Source organism: Alnus glutinosa, chromosome 7 (assembly GCF_958979055.1).
Source record: "Alnus glutinosa chromosome 7, dhAlnGlut1.1, whole genome shotgun sequence".
Taxonomy (NCBI): Eukaryota; Viridiplantae; Streptophyta; class Magnoliopsida; order Fagales; family Betulaceae; genus Alnus; species Alnus glutinosa.
In genome coordinates this window covers 9,013,508-9,031,202 of record NC_084892.1, presented here as the reverse complement: position 1 = coordinate 9,031,202, position 17,695 = coordinate 9,013,508, and the positions used below count along the sequence as shown (strand labels likewise).

The window sequence follows — 17,695 nt, the reverse complement described above, 5'->3', positions numbered from 1 at the left end:
TTTATAACAAAAGCTTGTTGCATAAAAATTTCAATGAAGACTTATAAAAAAAAAAATTCAATGAAGAATGTGATGTGGAGATACGTGGATCCGAAGGAACAGAAGAAAATCTATCAGAAGTCGTGCATGTGGACCCGATCAAACAGATAAGAAATTTCAATTAAGGAAACTTCCGGCCTACTTCCTTCTTGTCATCAGAAGTCGTGTGGCTATAAATTTCATTTTTCTTTTTTTTGGATGAACTTGGCTAGAAATTTCAACCAAAGGCTTATCTTTCGTCGAGTAGACGTTTCTAAACTTGAGAATATATATAAACTACTATTGAGTATTGAGCTATTAAAAATCTTAGAAATTAAAGAGAAGAAAATTCCACAAATGGTGAGAGATTTTGGTGCTCTGGTTGGTGCTGCCCATGTTGATGATCCAGGTGTTGCATTAGAGGGCTCAGGTGGCCTACTTTTGCTCGGCTTGATTATCATGTCTCTCTTAATTATATCCATGCTCATCTTTTCTTGTGCTGATGATGGAACACCTCGCAAACGCCGCCGCGGTGGTGACGGTGGTGGTGGTGGTGGCGGTGATGATGGAGGTGGTGGTGATGGTGGAGGTGGCCATGGTGGTGGCCACCACGATGGTGGTGGCCATGGTGGTGGCCACCACGGTGGTGGCGACGGCGGTGGTGGCTGCGGTGGTGGCTGTGGTGGTGGCGGTGGCGGTGGTTGTTAAGAAAAATAAGATAATTCACTATTTCTTTTCATCTCCTGTGAGTCTGTGACGAAAAATATTGTATAAGGTTTTGCTAAGCATGTCTTCTGCCTTTTCTTTCTTTTTGTGAGCATGTATGATGTCTTCTCTATTTGACATTTTTAGCATAAAAAATAAGGTTTTGATGATGCCATCTGCTCATATCAGTACGTGATTGCGCTAAGAGACCTTAAATTGGATTTATTTGCTTATGTATGTTCTTGGTTAAAAATAAAAAATCTATGTTTGACTGCCATTTAAATTTTGCTTTTAAGCGAAACCAAGATCCTTTTTCAATTTATTTATTTATTTTAATATTGGTCCTTGCACCCTCACTCTATGGGGGCATTGTTCTTAGTAAAAAAATAAAATTGAGATAATTCACTGTTACTTTTTATCTTCTGTGAGTATGTGAGGAACATTGTATAAGGTTTTGCTAAGCATGTATGCTGTCTTTTTGTTGTAAAATTCTAATTGTATTTGAAAGCGCACAAACTATACTGAAGTATAGCTTTGCAAGCGCAAGATAGAATTCATACAGACTAGTGTAATATATATTGACCAATGACGATTGTTATTTGTTACTTAATTTATGCTTACATATACTATTTTTTTATTAATATATTATATTATAAAAATAAGTTATGTATTGAGAAATTAATATATAAATTATTATTATTATTATTATTATTATTATTATTATTATTATTATTATTATTATTATATATATTTTTTGAGTCGATCCTTATACGAGCGGGTTTGTCGAGCTTTAATTGAGTCGAACCGAGTTTATACGTGTTTGCATCGTTTAATAATCGAGCCTAATTTTATGTTCACGAGTAGCTCATTTAATAATTGATTCGAGCATGAGTCGAGTTTATTTGAGCCGATTTCGAGTAAACTCACGAGTAGCTCAACTCGTTTACACCCCTAAATAGTAGGAAAACTAACCAAATCTAACTAAATTAGTCCTATTCAAAAAAAATGTAGTTGATTAGAAATAAAAATAAAATTAAACATGCAATTAATCTAAACAAAATAAATTATAAAAGTAATAAACTATCAAGATAAAAAGAACCAAAGGTAAACTAAAATTAAATTACCAAACTAAATTAATAAAAGTGAGATTTGAGGAAATTAATAGAAAATATGAAGGCTTCAAGGATCCACCTAACAATCGATTACGTATTCTTGAAACATATTTTTTTTTTCTCAAATAGGTATAGAATCAACTCTTCTAGTCGGAAGATAAAACAATTAAGCGGGGAAAAAAAAAATAGATTGAACATGGGTTGATAAAAATTTGATTTTAATGACATGTTAAGAGAGATTAAGCATTCACTATAAATTCGAATCATAACAAATCAAACAAAAAGTAAGTATTTGATATAAACAAAAATGATAATGAATAAAAAACTAGTCAATGTGAAATCTTTCACAAATTTAAAATCATCTCCAACATTCGATCATTAAACATTAGAAAACATTAAACATAGTTTCAAAAATACATAATAAAAATATACTAAACTTCACCCCTAACCGTAACTAAAAATTTTGCCACTTATCCTATTAAAATACATGACAAAGTACAAATATCCTATTAAAAAAACTTTGACCACGCCGCTTTTCTCTTCTTTTTTCCTTTCTTTTCTCTACATTGCATGCGGCGCTGCACCTTTCTTTTCTTCTTTCTTCTCTTCTTCCATTTCTTCTTTTTCTTCTTTCTTGGTACCACACATGTCCTCTCCAGCAGCTCCTTGGCTTTCTCCGGGAAATGATTGTTTACCGTCCCCCAACCAGCTTTTTTATTAAAAAAACCCCCCTTTTAAGGAAGGGGTCTGAGGATGGTAAACCGTCCCTTGCCAATCACTCGTAGCTTTTTTCATATGAGAAAAGTCTCATAATTGAGCCCACATGATGTTTCTTACTTCCTGATTTACACTACTTCCTGTTTTGCCCTTACTTCTTGATTTAGTATCGGTTGAAAATATTAAGTAACCGGCTTTATTGAAGCGGTTAATAGTTATGTAAATTTTCATGGGTTAATAAATAATACGGAACTAGACATTATAATGGGAGGGGTCAAATAATATATATATATATATATTTGAATAGGGTAAATGTCTAATAAATATTTGAGTCGAAGCGTCATTTGAATTCGATCCATTACTTTTTGAAAATTAGTATTCGGTGCTTAACTTTTTTGCGAATTTAAAATAGATCATTCCGTGATTTTTTCGTCCATTTTTGCAACTCCTGTTAGTGCCACGTCACCCTTTTTGCTACATCATCTTAAAATATTATTTTTTATTATATTATAAAATTTAAAATTTAGAATTTTTTTATTTTTATTTAAAAAAAGAAAAAAGGCTGGTTTGAGGGGGTTCGCCGCGCGGCCACCCTCGGCCCTTCTACTCCGGTAACTATATTCTTCTCCGTCAATAAATCTTTTATCACTGCCACCCATCTCCCCTGAACTCGTTTTCCCATTTTGTGAATCAATTATTGTTCGACTACGTCCATCCTCATCAAAAGCAGACTTATTTGATGAATCTTGAGACACTCAATTTTCCATTTCCTTTATTATCATTAGCTGAATTGAAAAAATTCACTAAGTTCCTCAATTTCTCAGTATAAAACCAAGAAATCTCTTCTTTTTCCCTTCTACCTCCATTTACACTCACCTCACTGAAATTTCCAGCACGAACAAAGCCAAACGAAAACCCAATGGGCACCTGACAAATTACATAACTAAACATTGTTGACCGGCGTGTAAAGCAAAAACGTAAGGTTCAGGGTATTGGGACACCAGCCTTGCAAATCTTGGCTATATTTTCTGGGAAAAAGAAAAAAGAAATTTTCAAATTTGTGGCTAGCTCTTACCACAACCAATATTAGAATGCTGAATTTCTACCTCTCGAGTGTTTTGCAGGTGAATCCCGTTTGTGTTCGGGCTATCCTCCGACGAAGAAATTATAATATTGCTAACTTTACTGCCAGAGCTGTCAAATTTTAAGTGGCACTATGAATGTGTTTGTTGTAAGTGCGTTGGTTCATACTTGTTTGAAATTTGGGTTGATGGAAGAGGCACAGGAGGTGTTTGAGGGATTGCCGATGAAAGATGTTGTGCTTTGGAATGCATTGGTTAATGGTTATTCATCGTTACCAACTGCTGGTGCTAAACATTTTTGTCCTATCCGTGTGGGGACAATCATGGGGTGGAGTGTTGGGGGATCTTTAATAGTCATCAGTTTCAAAGAGTTATGGGTTTATGGTAATAGCTTCATCTGATATCGTTAGTTGTTGTATTAGAGAGGATGAGTTAGCTTCATCAGGTTTCTGGTTTTGATCAATATTGAGTTTCTGCAAGTGGGTTTTTGGTATTAGAGGTCCTGGAACCCTGGTAATGAAATCTTTGGATGAATTTCATGTAAGACCGAGTGGAGACGCAAACATTAAATAGTTATACTGATCCCCCTTGAGTCCTTGACCAACCTTTCAAGGACGAGAAAAACCAAAACACCAAGCTGTTCTATCAACTATGAATCTAGAACCAATAAATACGGCAAAATATGATTGCATATCCCTCTATCATTCTTCATTAAGATTTGCCATCAAAGAGACGCCATGAACTCCGTTTCAGCATAACAGATCAAGAAATTCACGCAAACGGAGAAGGCTCAACAGAGAGAGTAATGCAGCGAGGCCTTGAATTGGTCTATGGGTCAAGCAGTGGAGGTCCCTCCTCCTCCTCTTCCCTGACCTCGGTGATAGTCATATCGCCTGCTTTAAGCACAAAAAGTTCTCCTCTTTGGCTCTCACCCGTTGACCTCAAAAACCGAGATTGTTTGCAAAACAGGGAAGTGGGTTTTCTTCTCTCGGAGGTAGAGGTAAAGCACGAAGCTTTAAGAGAATTTGAAGCGTACAAATTAAGAAGAAAACGAATTCGTAGACGAAGAAGAAAAGGTGGGGAAATGGAAAATGGGGGTTTGGCGGGTGGCCGTGAGCCACCCCAGAGGTGGGCTTGCAGGCCACCCCCTCCAGCCTTTTCCTTTTTTAAAAATATAAAAAATAAAAAAATTTAATTTAATTTTATAATTTTATAGTATAATAAAAAAAATAATTTTTTAAGATGATGTGGTGAATAGGGTGACGTGGCACTAACAAAAGATATGAAAATGGACGGAAAAATCACGGAAGGATCTATTTCAAATTCGCGAAAAAGTTAAGTACTGAATACTGATTTTCAAAAAGTGAGGGATTGAATTCAAATGGCGCTTCAACTCAGGATTTATTAGACATTTTTCCTTTTGAATATATATATATATATATATATATATATATAAAGCCAAATTTTAAGTAAATTAAACATAACCTAGTTTTTATATTTTTATTATTCCCTTCAAATTAAAAATCAACAAGCAAAATTGAAAAGAAAGATTTTTGAAAAAAAAAAAAAAAAAGTAAAGAAAACTGCTGTCTAAAATTGAGAAATTTTGGTTGGATGAATTGTGTGTTTCTCGGCGTTCTCGCAAAGCTTTACTTGAATGACATGGCTCTTGAAGCTAACATTCTCTTGCTCCTTTTATTAGAACAGCACACTCTAACTAACACAGTAGCCCACTATTTGTTATACAAAAAACTTTATATTCTACACAAAACACATTTTGCTAAACGCAACACAAAACAAATGAAATGCATGCATATCTTCTAGACGTTTCTAATGTCATCTAGCTATATTGAAATGAATCCTCATTTTATGTTATCTTTGCCACACATCCTTAGACATAACTCCATAAACTGTGCCGCTTGGAGCACAATCTGTAAAAACACTAGAAAAAATAATATGACAAAAGATGTAAACTCAAACCATCATTTTCTATAAATTCTTAAACTTGATAATCAGAAAGTAAGTTGTTTTCAATAGGCTTACGTGAAGAACCTCTGCTAACCATATCAGCAATCTGTCCAAATGTGATGCAAGGGTAGAAGCTGGAGTGCAAGTATACATGTTCCTAATCCAATAACAAGAAACTGAAGCAGAGAGATCAACAGAATCCCCAATTCTGTTAATACTACTACATCATTAACAAAATCATGTGAATCCCAAAATCTCTAATCAAAATAAAACAAAATAACACAAACCCGGAAGGAGTTTATCTTTGAAGGGTGCGTTTGGGATTGCGATTTCGTAGACAATAAGTGCGATTTTAAACCAAATCGCAGAACATAGATCGTTTGGGAACTGCATTTTTAAAAATTGAGATTTGAAAACGCAAAAAATATGCTTTTTCAAATCGCAGATAAGATGGTGCTTTTTTGAAAACACAGAATTTTAAAGGTAAATTCGCGATTTTAAAGGCCAAACTGCGATTTTGTCAAACACTTAATTGCGTTTTTAAAAATCACTTTTTTCAAATCGTACATTTTAAAATCGTTATTTTAAATCGCACTTTTTGAAATCACAAACCCAAACGGACTCGAAATATAAGTAAACTATCACAGGTTCCATTTCTTCACAATATCAACATCCGAAACCAGATAAGAATTAGGGATAATTGCACCGTTGGTCCCTGTGGTATGCCATAATTATTTTTCACTCCTTATAGTTTAAAAAGTTCATGGGAGGTCCCTGTGCTATGCAATAATTACGTTTTAATCCCTGGGCCGATTTTCCATCCACCATTTTGACGGAATCTATTAGCTTTACACGTCAGCGCCACGTGTCGCCAATAAGATGGCGACACATGTCCATCTTAATAAAAAAAAATATAAATTTATTAAAAAATAAATAAAAATACTTATTTTTTTTTTAATTAAAAAAAGAAAAAAGAAAAAGAAAAACAGGAAGCAAGGGGTGGCCTGGCCGCCCCCAGCTAATGGGGTTTTTTTTTTTTTTTTTTTGAATTTTAATTTTTTTTTTAAAAAATAAGTATATTTATTTATTTATTAATTAATTTATATTTTTTATTAAGATAGGCACGTGTCGCCATCTTATTGGTGACACGTGGCGCTGACGTGGCATTTGACGGAATCTGTTAAAAAATTTAACAGAATTTGACGTTATGGATCGATTTGTAATTATTGCATAGCACAGGGATCTCTCATGAACTTTTTAAACCATAAGGAGTGAAAAATAATTATAGCATACCACATAGACCAACGGTGCAATTATCCCTAAGAATTATATATGCTCTATTGGGTTGGTAATTAGGGAAAGATGGAAAACACACACATATCTAGGCACATAAGTGGCACTTCATTTAGCATACCTAGCAAAAATATTCAACCAAAAGTATCAACAACCAACAACCAACCAACAACCATATCCAAACACTCTAAATAATTTTTACGCAACCTTATCACTCCCTACAAGCCGCCCGCTTGCTACAATTTATAGTACTGTCACTAGTAAGTAAATGACAATAGGATTGAAATAACTTACCATCGATCACTTGAGCCCTTTAGCACCGCAATTTCTAGCTCGGCCATCTTTCCCTGTTGCCATCCTACAAACACTTAAAAAGAAAATTTTATTAGATAGTTCTACTCCCTTGCTTTGTTTACTCAAAGTTTTTTAACCTTGGTAAACATGTCAAGGGAAGTTTACTATTCAAAGTTCTTAAACCAAAAAAATTGTCTTAATCTTTTACCTTGTAGTAACACAAACCATCATTTACAAAACATCAATTACGCATATTACAAAACACACATGACTGTTCGAATGTTTTATACTAAATAGAAATCATAATTGTTCGAAACATTTAAACTATTATAGTAGAAATTGTCTAAGACAATAGTAGTTTCTAAGAAAAACTATTATAGAGCATCAATCACTCCTTACTGCCTTGGCTTGATTGACCTATGGTAGATCTCCCTCCAAGCCTGATAAGAGTAGACTTCAAATCATTATCAATAATCTTACAAATAATTACATATCAAATGCGTGTGTATGAAAAAAACGCGATTGGCAAAGTTCGTGAAATTGTGATAGCAGTTTTTGTATCACTACTGGCATCTCTACCTACACCTTTGCCTGCACCTCTGCTCGCATCTCTGCCCGAATCTCTTTCCGCATCCGTTCCTACGATGCGGCCATCTCCTCCTGTGATGCGGCCATCTTTGCACACATGAATTGATAAGATGTCTCGAGCTCTTCCTGGTGCTTCCTGCATTCCTCATGAACGTCAATTTGGCTTGAGGATGTTGCTCGAGAAGATTTTGGCTGGGTAGGTACGACACCTAACCCCATCCCTCGAACATGCCCTGTGCGTGAAACCCCAAGCACTTCCGTGAATGCCTCTTCTTCAATGTTATTCGCGCTGTCTAAGTGAACTCTTGCTTCCATTTCATTTTGCACAAACAAAATGAACATTAACTAAATCACTCACACAAGCTGAATATTTATATCCATTATGAGTAATCTTTTATAAAACTTACATATAAGCTTTCAACAACTTCGTTAACAAAAGACCCGTCCTTCTTTTTGTGCGTATCGCTATAAAATTCGAGAAGACTGGGCCTGACACCAGTTATTTTTGTCTGCTAATGTGCAAATTTTAATACTCGCAAGCGCACAAATCGTTTGCAATATAGTGTATGTGCAAGTGCGAGGTCGAATCCACAGGGAGTTGCGTTGCAAAAATTAATTTCTATATAACTAATTTTATCTTAACCTAGTTCCGAATTTTGGGATTTTATAATGTAAAATAATAAACTAAATAAAAACTGAGTTAAAAACAATCAATAAAATAAAATAAAAAAATAAAAAAACCAAAGTTTTAGAATCCACCTCACCATATCAAATAACACATTCTTGTATTTTATTTATACACCCCATAAACAATTAAGACATATTCATTGTTCAAGGTTCCGTAAAAATTATATTAAATCATTCAATGAATCCAGCTTAATAACAAATCACAACTAATACCCAACTGAAATCAAATCATCCAATGTATCCGTTTTGACAAACAAATCACAATGGATATCCTCTTTCAACCAAATCATTCGATGTATCCATCGGTTGAAATGCATTGAATATCCAACTTTTTCATAAATAATCATTCGATCAAAAGACATAAATCAATTAATTGAATGTTGGACTTGAACAATAATTTGATAAATATCGGAGTTGCATTAGATAAAATAACAAGAATGAAAGTATTATCAAAGGTGAGGTTTCATCCTCAACCTTAGTTGAAAAATTAGCTACTCATCACTAAAAAGAAAATACTAAATTTTATTAAGAATATAAAAATAAAAACTTACAAAGAATAGAAGCCAAAGAACCCAGCTGCTGCTATGTACAATGTTGGGATGTGTCCTAAGTGGTGCCCAGCAAGTGGTATTTATAGAAGAAGATTAGGTTAAACCTAACTTTTACAAAATGACACCTCTGCCCCTCTAAATCCTAATAGGAGAAAAGAACGCTAGGGTTTAGGGCCATATTTTCAAAATGACACCTATACCACTCAAAAACCCTAATAAGAGAAAAGAATGATAGGGTTTGAAGTATCTGCAGCCGTCAAGAACAAGGAAATTCGTGTTCTTATATTGTGGGGCACTTATGACGTAGCGAACATTCGAATTAGGAAAATTCTATTTCACAATGATTTCTAGCATTTTGAATTAGATTTCCAACGTCGATGATTTCACTTTAATCCAATACTTGAGCTGAAAGTTATGATAAAAAAAACTACGACTTATGCAGAACCTGAAATTTAATCCAATCCAATTTTGACTTCCAAAATTTGCATTTTTCACTTTAAAACTACCGTTTTCTCTTCATAATCTGCAAAATAACAAATACAAAAACTAACAAAAAACATTAAAAAATAACAAAGCTAAAGGTTTAGCAAATGTGAATTAAGGGGTCCAAATATACAATATTTAGCATTCATCAAATACCCCCAAACTTACATTTTGCTAGTTCCTTAGCAAAACAAAATGAAAAATAAAATCAAAGCAAGAAACATAAATCCGCTTTCGTGGGAGAGACGATTGCATTTAGCGTATGCAACAAGCCTTTTAAACCCCTAGGACTCCTTAGAGGACGAGTGAAGTCTCGTTAGGGTTTGCCAGAAATGATACCCACAAACATTGAAACACTATGTTGTCAACAAGAAAGAATTTTCACACAAACCATGGTTCATACGTCATTAGCATGCTTAAAAAGACAAACACCATTATCAACATCAACAGGGGATCCAACATCGAATCACTCATAAATGGACTATTAAGACATCAGCTGTTCTCAAAAGTGTAGAGTCAAATTAACATACAAACATGAGGTTTCATTTTAATCTCAAGATAAGTACCTCAAAAATCTTTAAAATCCCTATCAAATGAAACAACCAAGGCAAGATATGTAAATTATTATTATTCTTATTATTATTATTATTATTATTATTATTTTTATGTGTAGGTTGTGCAATGTTCGACTCCCTTAAGCTTTCTAATTGACCCATGTAACGAGTGTTGGGCTAGTGACTCCCAAACCAGATGGTCTTAGGGCACTAGATGTAGAAACATCCCTATGAGCTTAATTACTCAAGTCAAAAGCTACGAAGCCAAACTAGCCATACAATCAACCAAATTGAAATTCTCACCTTTTGACGCGAACACTGAATGTTTAGTGAGGCAAGATGCCCCGTTACTCAGTGAAAAACTAAAAATGATCTTATTCTTTTTTCTCATTTTTTTTATATGTAAATATATCTTGCAAGTCAGGATTATTTATCAATATGTCATCCAACAATTCTCAAAATACACAATGATTAAGCACAAATTCATACCCTACATATTGCATGATAATGTGTTCGTGGTAATTCAACTCAAACAAGTGAAGTCTTACCAGCCCAAAAATAAGTCAAAAGACACAGATTCCTAATGACATGATGAAATGCTCAACACTTTAAGCAAGCCAATGAAATGCAAACCACAGCTACAGTTTAACTCAAACTTGATAACAACAATTTTTTTTTTCAAAATTTTAAGAACAAAAAGACACTAAAAATAAATAACAAACAGACATATTGTTTTTTCATACCCCAAAACTTGAATCACACATTGTCCACAATGTGTAGTATAGAAATATATTACCAGGAGTAAGGAAACATCAAAGTGTGAAAAAAGCCAGGGCGTCCCCAAACTTAAACACGAGCACACCTGTCACAAACTAACATCAAAATTTCTCACAGAAACCAATATCAAAAAGTTAATTGCTATCAGAAACATAAATTAAATAACAAGAAATCAAATGAAAAATGGAAGAAATCAAATGTACAGAAAGTAAAAGGGAAAAGAAAATTTACAACGCCTTCCCCGATCACGTGGATGTCCAACCAAATCCTTCCACCCTTTCTTCTTTAAAATTTGATACTCCTCTGGAAGAATGTGTCGCCTTCTTAGGTGGCCAACTTACTTGCTTCGAAAGATCTTCGTAGGACGATGGTTCCTAAATTTTTGACCATGTGTGCATCGATCCTTGAGGCTTTTAGCAAAAGATGGCTTTTGGAGACATTGAAGAATTGAAGCTTGGGGCTCATGAAATGTCTCAAGAGGGATTGTGATGAAGGAATAAGCTTCAGTACTCACTTCCTTGTCATTGGACATATTTGGATTTGGCAGGGGCGTTGTGTGCTCCAGGTGCTCAACAGATTTCAAGTGCTCTCTTTTTTCTTCCTTCTCAGCTCCTGAAGAAGATGTGGTGGGGAATGATATCTCAGTGGTTTCCCCATTCATAGGTCGTATCTCAGGAGTGGAATCCAATAAGGCCTCATCTTGCTCAAGTACCAAGTCAAGGTCAAATTCGAATTTAGCACAACTCTCTTCAAAAGGATCTTTCAGACTTAGCTCATTAAAAATCTCCTCAAAAACTACCTCACTCCTAAGTGTGGTGGTAGCTTGGACATGCTCATAATGAGGTTTGCTGGAATCATCCTCATCAATCATGTAGGTAAATTAGAGCCTTCATACACATCCACGGAGGTAAATTGTACGGTGCTAATACTATTGGCCACATACTGTATGATGAACTCATATTACCAAATGGGTTGAAACCATCACTTGCCAAACCAAGTCGCATGTTGCGGGAATCACTAGCAAACCAGTCATGTTCCTTATCAAACTCTTTCCACACAATGGAATCGGCCAGGTGTCTGAGAGTGTTGTCGTCATCTTCTCATCCATCTTTGTGCCACCTCATTTGTTTGGCTATATATTTTGATGTGAACAACCGTTGCAACCTCGGTTTTATTGGAAAATACCGCAAGACTTTTTGAGGAATTTTATTATCGCTACCTTTGACAATACTCCATCTTGAAGTGTTGCATTTTGGGCATTTATCTTTATCGGCATGTTCCTTCCAGAATAGTACACAGTCATTCTTGCATGCATGTATTAACTCATAACCAATACCCAAGTCTCGGGTCCACCGTATTGCTTCTCTGTATGATTGTGGCAAGGTCTCTCCATCTGGAAGGGCCCCCTTTATCAAGTCAATCATCATATCGAATGCCTTGTTAGTCATGTTGCAAATCGTCTTTATATGAAGCATCTTTAAAATGAAAAAGATTTTTAAAATTTTCTTACAGCCTGGATAAATTTCTCTCAAGCCATCTACACATAATCGGTCAAAAGATGTTCTCGGCAATTGATCGTCGGTTGTGGAACCTTGAGCAGCAGAGGATTCGCCTATGTTAGCATCGTAAAATGTCCCTATACGTACATCATCTAACAATTCTTCAATCTCATCTATCGTTTCATTCACACCCACGGATTGGGAATTGCCAGTAACATTTACCTTACACGGATCTTCTTCCCCGTGAAATATCGATTGAGTGTATTTAGTGTCAATTCCATGTACATACAAGTGACGCTCTACTAAGTCAATATGATGAAAATATGTGTTTTCGCATTTACGACATGGACACTTTGTCTCACCATCTACTCCCACACAATTACCCGCCATTCTTATGAATTCTTCAACACCAGCCTAATATCTATCTGAACATCGAGTAGGTTCTCGCATCCAACTCCGATCCATCTTGATGTCTCTATAACTATTTACTCTAATAAATATCTGAAGTTCTTTAATTAGTCTGATAAATATCTCAAGTTCTTTACAAACATACCTTACTATGTTAGACACTCTCATGCATTTCCGCATTGGTCACGTTTTCCTTCCCAATATATATTTTTCTTTTCAGTGAAAAAAATTCCTCTTTAACTCTAAGTAACTACCACAAAAATCAATCAAAATGGTCCTCAAAGTCTCAAACGAGACAAAGCAAAAAAAAAAAAAAAATTCAAATAATCATACTTCAAAACAAAACTAAATAAAAAACCAATGTAGCACTAGCTAGAAAACTCATCCTAGCCAATACGTCAAACACATCATAGGCCAAAATGAAAACCACCCAAAACCCTAGGGTTTTAACAACCAATGAGCCACATTTCCAATGCCTGAAGCCCACACATGGACACAAAAGAGAGAGAGGAAAGATAGTTGCTGACCTCCAAGAGCAAGATTGAAGATCAAGAAGAACGCCAAACGGGCTTGTACCGCCTAATGAACGACTCTGTTGAAGGTAAAAGTTGTGGAGGCGGTGGTGGTGGCTCTGATTCTCTCTCGCACCAAACTCAAACCTCTCTCTCCACAAAATTTCCACCAAACCCAAATTAGCAGAGGGTCCATGACATTTAAGAGAGTTAGGTTTGGACCTTTCGAACCTGGAGCACATAACATCTTCTACTTATATCAATGACCATCTTATCTATCTCACATATATCAATTTGCTCCACAAAGCTATGGCTAGAAATTTCTCTAAACCCTAAATGGTAAGAAAAATCAAATCTTTAACCAAAATTGACGATACAAAATTTGTTACTGGTGTAGCTGAAGTGCAAATCTCAAATAAATGAGTTGGCTGGAGGTTGCCGGAGAAGCGGTCGACGGAGCTGGAAACGCCGCCAAAGATCGGTGGTGAGGGGTAGTACGGCTGTTGAGGGCAAAAGAGAGAGCGTGAGAGAGAGACTCGACAAGGACGTGAGAGAGAGAGAGAGAGAGAGAGAGAGAGAGAGAGAGAGAGAGAGAGAGAGAGAGAGAGAGAGAGAGAGAGAGAGAGAGAGAGAGAGAGAGACGTGAGAGAGAGACGTCTAAAAATACTGAAGAAAAGGGAGAAGATGAAAGTGAAGAAAGTGGAGAATATTAATTATTTAGAGATGAGGGAAAATTTTCTTCTGAAGAAATTCCATAGCGCCAAGAACACCCACCTAAATTTTTTTATCAAAACACTGTGGTTTACATATTGAATAATAATAATGACTTCCAACACAAAGCAAAGTGTGTGTGCGCACAAAGTGTTAACAAAATAATAACAATGCGGAATTTAAACAACACAAGATTTTTGTTAACAAAGTGGAAACTCAATGTGAGAAAAATCACTCCAAGGCAACCAAACCCAGGATATCCACTATTTAGAAGACAAGACTACTTACAAAGCAGTAGCACTCACATACTCCTGATGCAGTGGTTGTACCTTGCACTTTAACATGTTGCCTAACACAAATGCCTCCCAACCAGGTCTCCTATCTGAAGGGTTTTCAATGGAATCATTTACCTTAGGGCCAACCCCTAAGATAGACTACAGATAAGCGCATCAACAGCACACACATCAATGGCTTCAGAGAGACTAACTCAGCTCAATAATTTCATAATATAACTCTCTAAGCACTAATGAAATTCAATACCGAATTCTTGTTGTTCTCAAGCCTAGGGACCTCTATTTATAGGCTGCAGGTTCAATTGAGCGTCTGGCTTGATAAAACCTAGGCGCCGTCCGGACGGTGGTCATAGGGCGTCTAGACGGATAGCTGTGAGATCGGCTTTCCAAAAATTTCGCTGAAATTTTTTCCTAATTTGAGCCGCATCCGGATGATGTTGCCATGTCGTCCGGATGGTAGCACTTCCGCTGCAAGTAATTTCCATATCAAGGCTTCGCGCGTCCGGACCAAGGGAATAGTCGTCCGGACGGTTGATCTGATGTACGCAATTTCCATATCTGATGCTCGGGCAACCAGACCATGCTGACTGGCGTCCGGACGTCTGGATTTTGAATGCGATACTTGCCTTATAGATGAGTGCGTCCAGACGAGATTCCACATCGTCTGGACAGTTGCAGCGAACTTCCCATAACTGTGTTTTGGAAAGCAAACCCATAGCTAGTCAAACACTGAGTGTCGTCCGGACGTGTTGCTGAAACGTCCGAACGGATGCAAGCTGAAACAGTTCGAAGCTTCTCGACACAGAGGAAGGTCTGGACAGAAAGTTCTCGTCATCCGGACAAATGATGCTTTGGACAGTTGTGCGTTCGGACGGTATCTCATGTCGTCCAGACGGCTGGCAGGGAACCAGATTTTTCTGACTTGAGGATTGTACAGAATCTTCTAGAAGCACTTTGAATTGCGGAATCCCTGTTAGTTTGCATCATTACAAAGAAGTGATTTTGTCCAATGGAATGTGGCCAATTACAAACTAACAAACTCCCCCTTTGGCCATTCTGGGACAAAAATCACTTGACCAATTAAAATACAATCTTGGTCCAAAAACAAAAATTACTCCCCTTTTTTGTAAAGTGTAAAATAGAGTAATGATAAAAACCACACAAAAATTACTCCCCCTAAAAGGTCTCAGAAGGACTAGGGTAAACAGAGTAATAAAGTATCCAGAAGTTTAAACAAATATAGCAACTTATCACAAAGATAACAGAGATGTCTCAAACAAGTAAACAACAATAAACAAAATAAACTCAAGCAGCCTCTGCCATAGGCGCATCATCCTTATTGTCACTGCTGGATGGATGATGGAACTTGAGACATTCCCGGAGGTCAATCCAGTTCTACTCTACACAGAGGTTAATTGAGTGAACCTCCTGCTACATGGCAGAGATGGACTGCTGCCTGGATGACATGGATAGCTGCATGGAACTCATGCCCCCCTGAATAGCGGCTAATGCCTCCATAATCTGAGAATAGTTGGCATCCTGCTGTGGTGGCGGAACAATCTAGGAAGAAGACGCCACATCCGTTATGCCTACAGGAATAGGAGAAGGCGGGGGCACATCATCATCCTGATCATGTCGCTGCAGTTGAGCATTAGACTTCATCAGGGTCTGCTTGCTAATAGAATTTTGAATTTTCATCTTTGGCTCGCCAGCAATACTAATGCCTGACTGTAGAATAATCTGTGTGAGCAGGCAGCCAAACGGAAGACTGGTATTGCCCTCATCACGAGCCTCCAGAATAATGCCCAAAATACACTTGCAAATGAAGAAAGGCAAGCGAAGACTGATAGCATAGACGAACTAGGCCCTCTTCAAAATCAGGTCATTGCGCCTGAGGCCAAAGGTTGTCCTGGACAATTTTGGCTAGCATGCGGTGTGGGGCAGATAAGGCACCGATCCTGATGGTGGTGGCGCACTCCTCTCCTTGGGGAACGACATGAAAGAATTCTCTGAGATCATCTAGAGAAGGAGGGATTACCACCTCATTATACGGGCAGCCAAGAATCTAGAGAACAGGTACTCCTATGAACTGACAGATGATCTGGGATCAACAGTAATAGTATGCCCACCTACAGTGGATTGAAGCACCAACCCACGGTCATCATCCTGAACTACCTCGAGGTTGGCATAGAATAGTCTAATCAGCCTGGTGTACACAACACAGGCACAGTTGTGTAGATACCCCCAATGATAGGACTAGATAGTGTCATGGATACTGTCCAGAGGAGCCACCATGATATCTGACTGAACAACATTTCTCTCAGCAATGACTAGCTGGTCCATAATTTTAGCTCTAAGGGCTACCCTATCTCCCTCTGTCCTCTGTCGAACTCTGCACTGTGGACTGCCTGCATACATGATTCTACAAAAAAAAAAAAAAAAGATTTGGCAATAATAATCCAATAGAGATATTCTTGTTAGTGCACATAGAAAATACGGCATTATAGCGGCAATAAAAATGGACTTTTTCAAAAATTACAGACATGAAATATCACAATACAGTCAACAATAATACCGAACCAGATAATCCCAACACAGCAGATATCACAAATATGCATTTTATAATCTCAACAGTATTCCCAAAATAATCAAAATTCTAAAAGTTTTAAAAAAACTAAAAAAGAATAAAGTTAAGTACAAAATGTACCTGGAATGAGGAGAGTAATGCACAAAAGGACAAAAGAGAGCGAGATAATGCAAAAATCTCGAGAAATCACGCACTAGAAGCCAAAAGAAAGTGAGAAAATGAGTGAGGTAGGCTGAAAAATGCGGCGGCCAGGGGATTTTAAAACCAGTGGGGTCCTCGTCCGGACGCGCGTTGTCTCGTAAACATGCGGACAAGCAACACGTCTAGACATGTAACCTTACCGTTCGGCCATCAGGAGCCGCGCGCGTTTGGACGTGTAACATTACCGTCCGGCCGTCTGAGTCACACCCGTCCAGACGCAAAGAGAGGCCGTCCGAATGCTTCACACTGAAAAGACAAACTGAGGGAAAAATTAGTAGAAAATATTTTTCCTAATATCAGCTTCAGAACATGCATGTATAATCAACTGATAAAGCAATCAGATAGCATCTCAAAACTATGCAGAGATATAAAAGAGAGTTTAGAGTTCAATCAGCACAAAGATTTTCTTGTAGACAGAAAATTTAGATAGATTACTCAACTCATACAATGCATGTGTGTGTGAAGACTTTTCCCAAAAGGTATGACTTTCTCTAACATGACACAAAGTAACCAGATTTTCTTGACAAGAGATAAAATCAGTAAAAGATTAGTCAAAAGTCAAACCTTATTAATTACTAGGGCCTAGCCACCCTCATCTGATACACTCTCCCTAAGATGCAGCACCCAAATGTTTTACTTGTACCATAAAAGATAA

At 36.9% G+C, this 17,695-nt stretch overlaps 1 protein-coding gene across 1 annotated transcript; it reads left to right on the top strand.

The window, feature by feature from the left end:
- The first annotated feature begins 375 nt into the window (after positions 1–375).
- Positions 376–726, top strand: LOC133873216 (uncharacterized). Its single transcript, XM_062310948.1, has one exon. It carries the CDS (start codon positions 376–378, stop codon positions 724–726), a length of 351 nt encoding a protein of 116 aa, XP_062166932.1.
- The last annotated feature ends 16,969 nt before the right edge of the window (positions 727–17,695 follow it).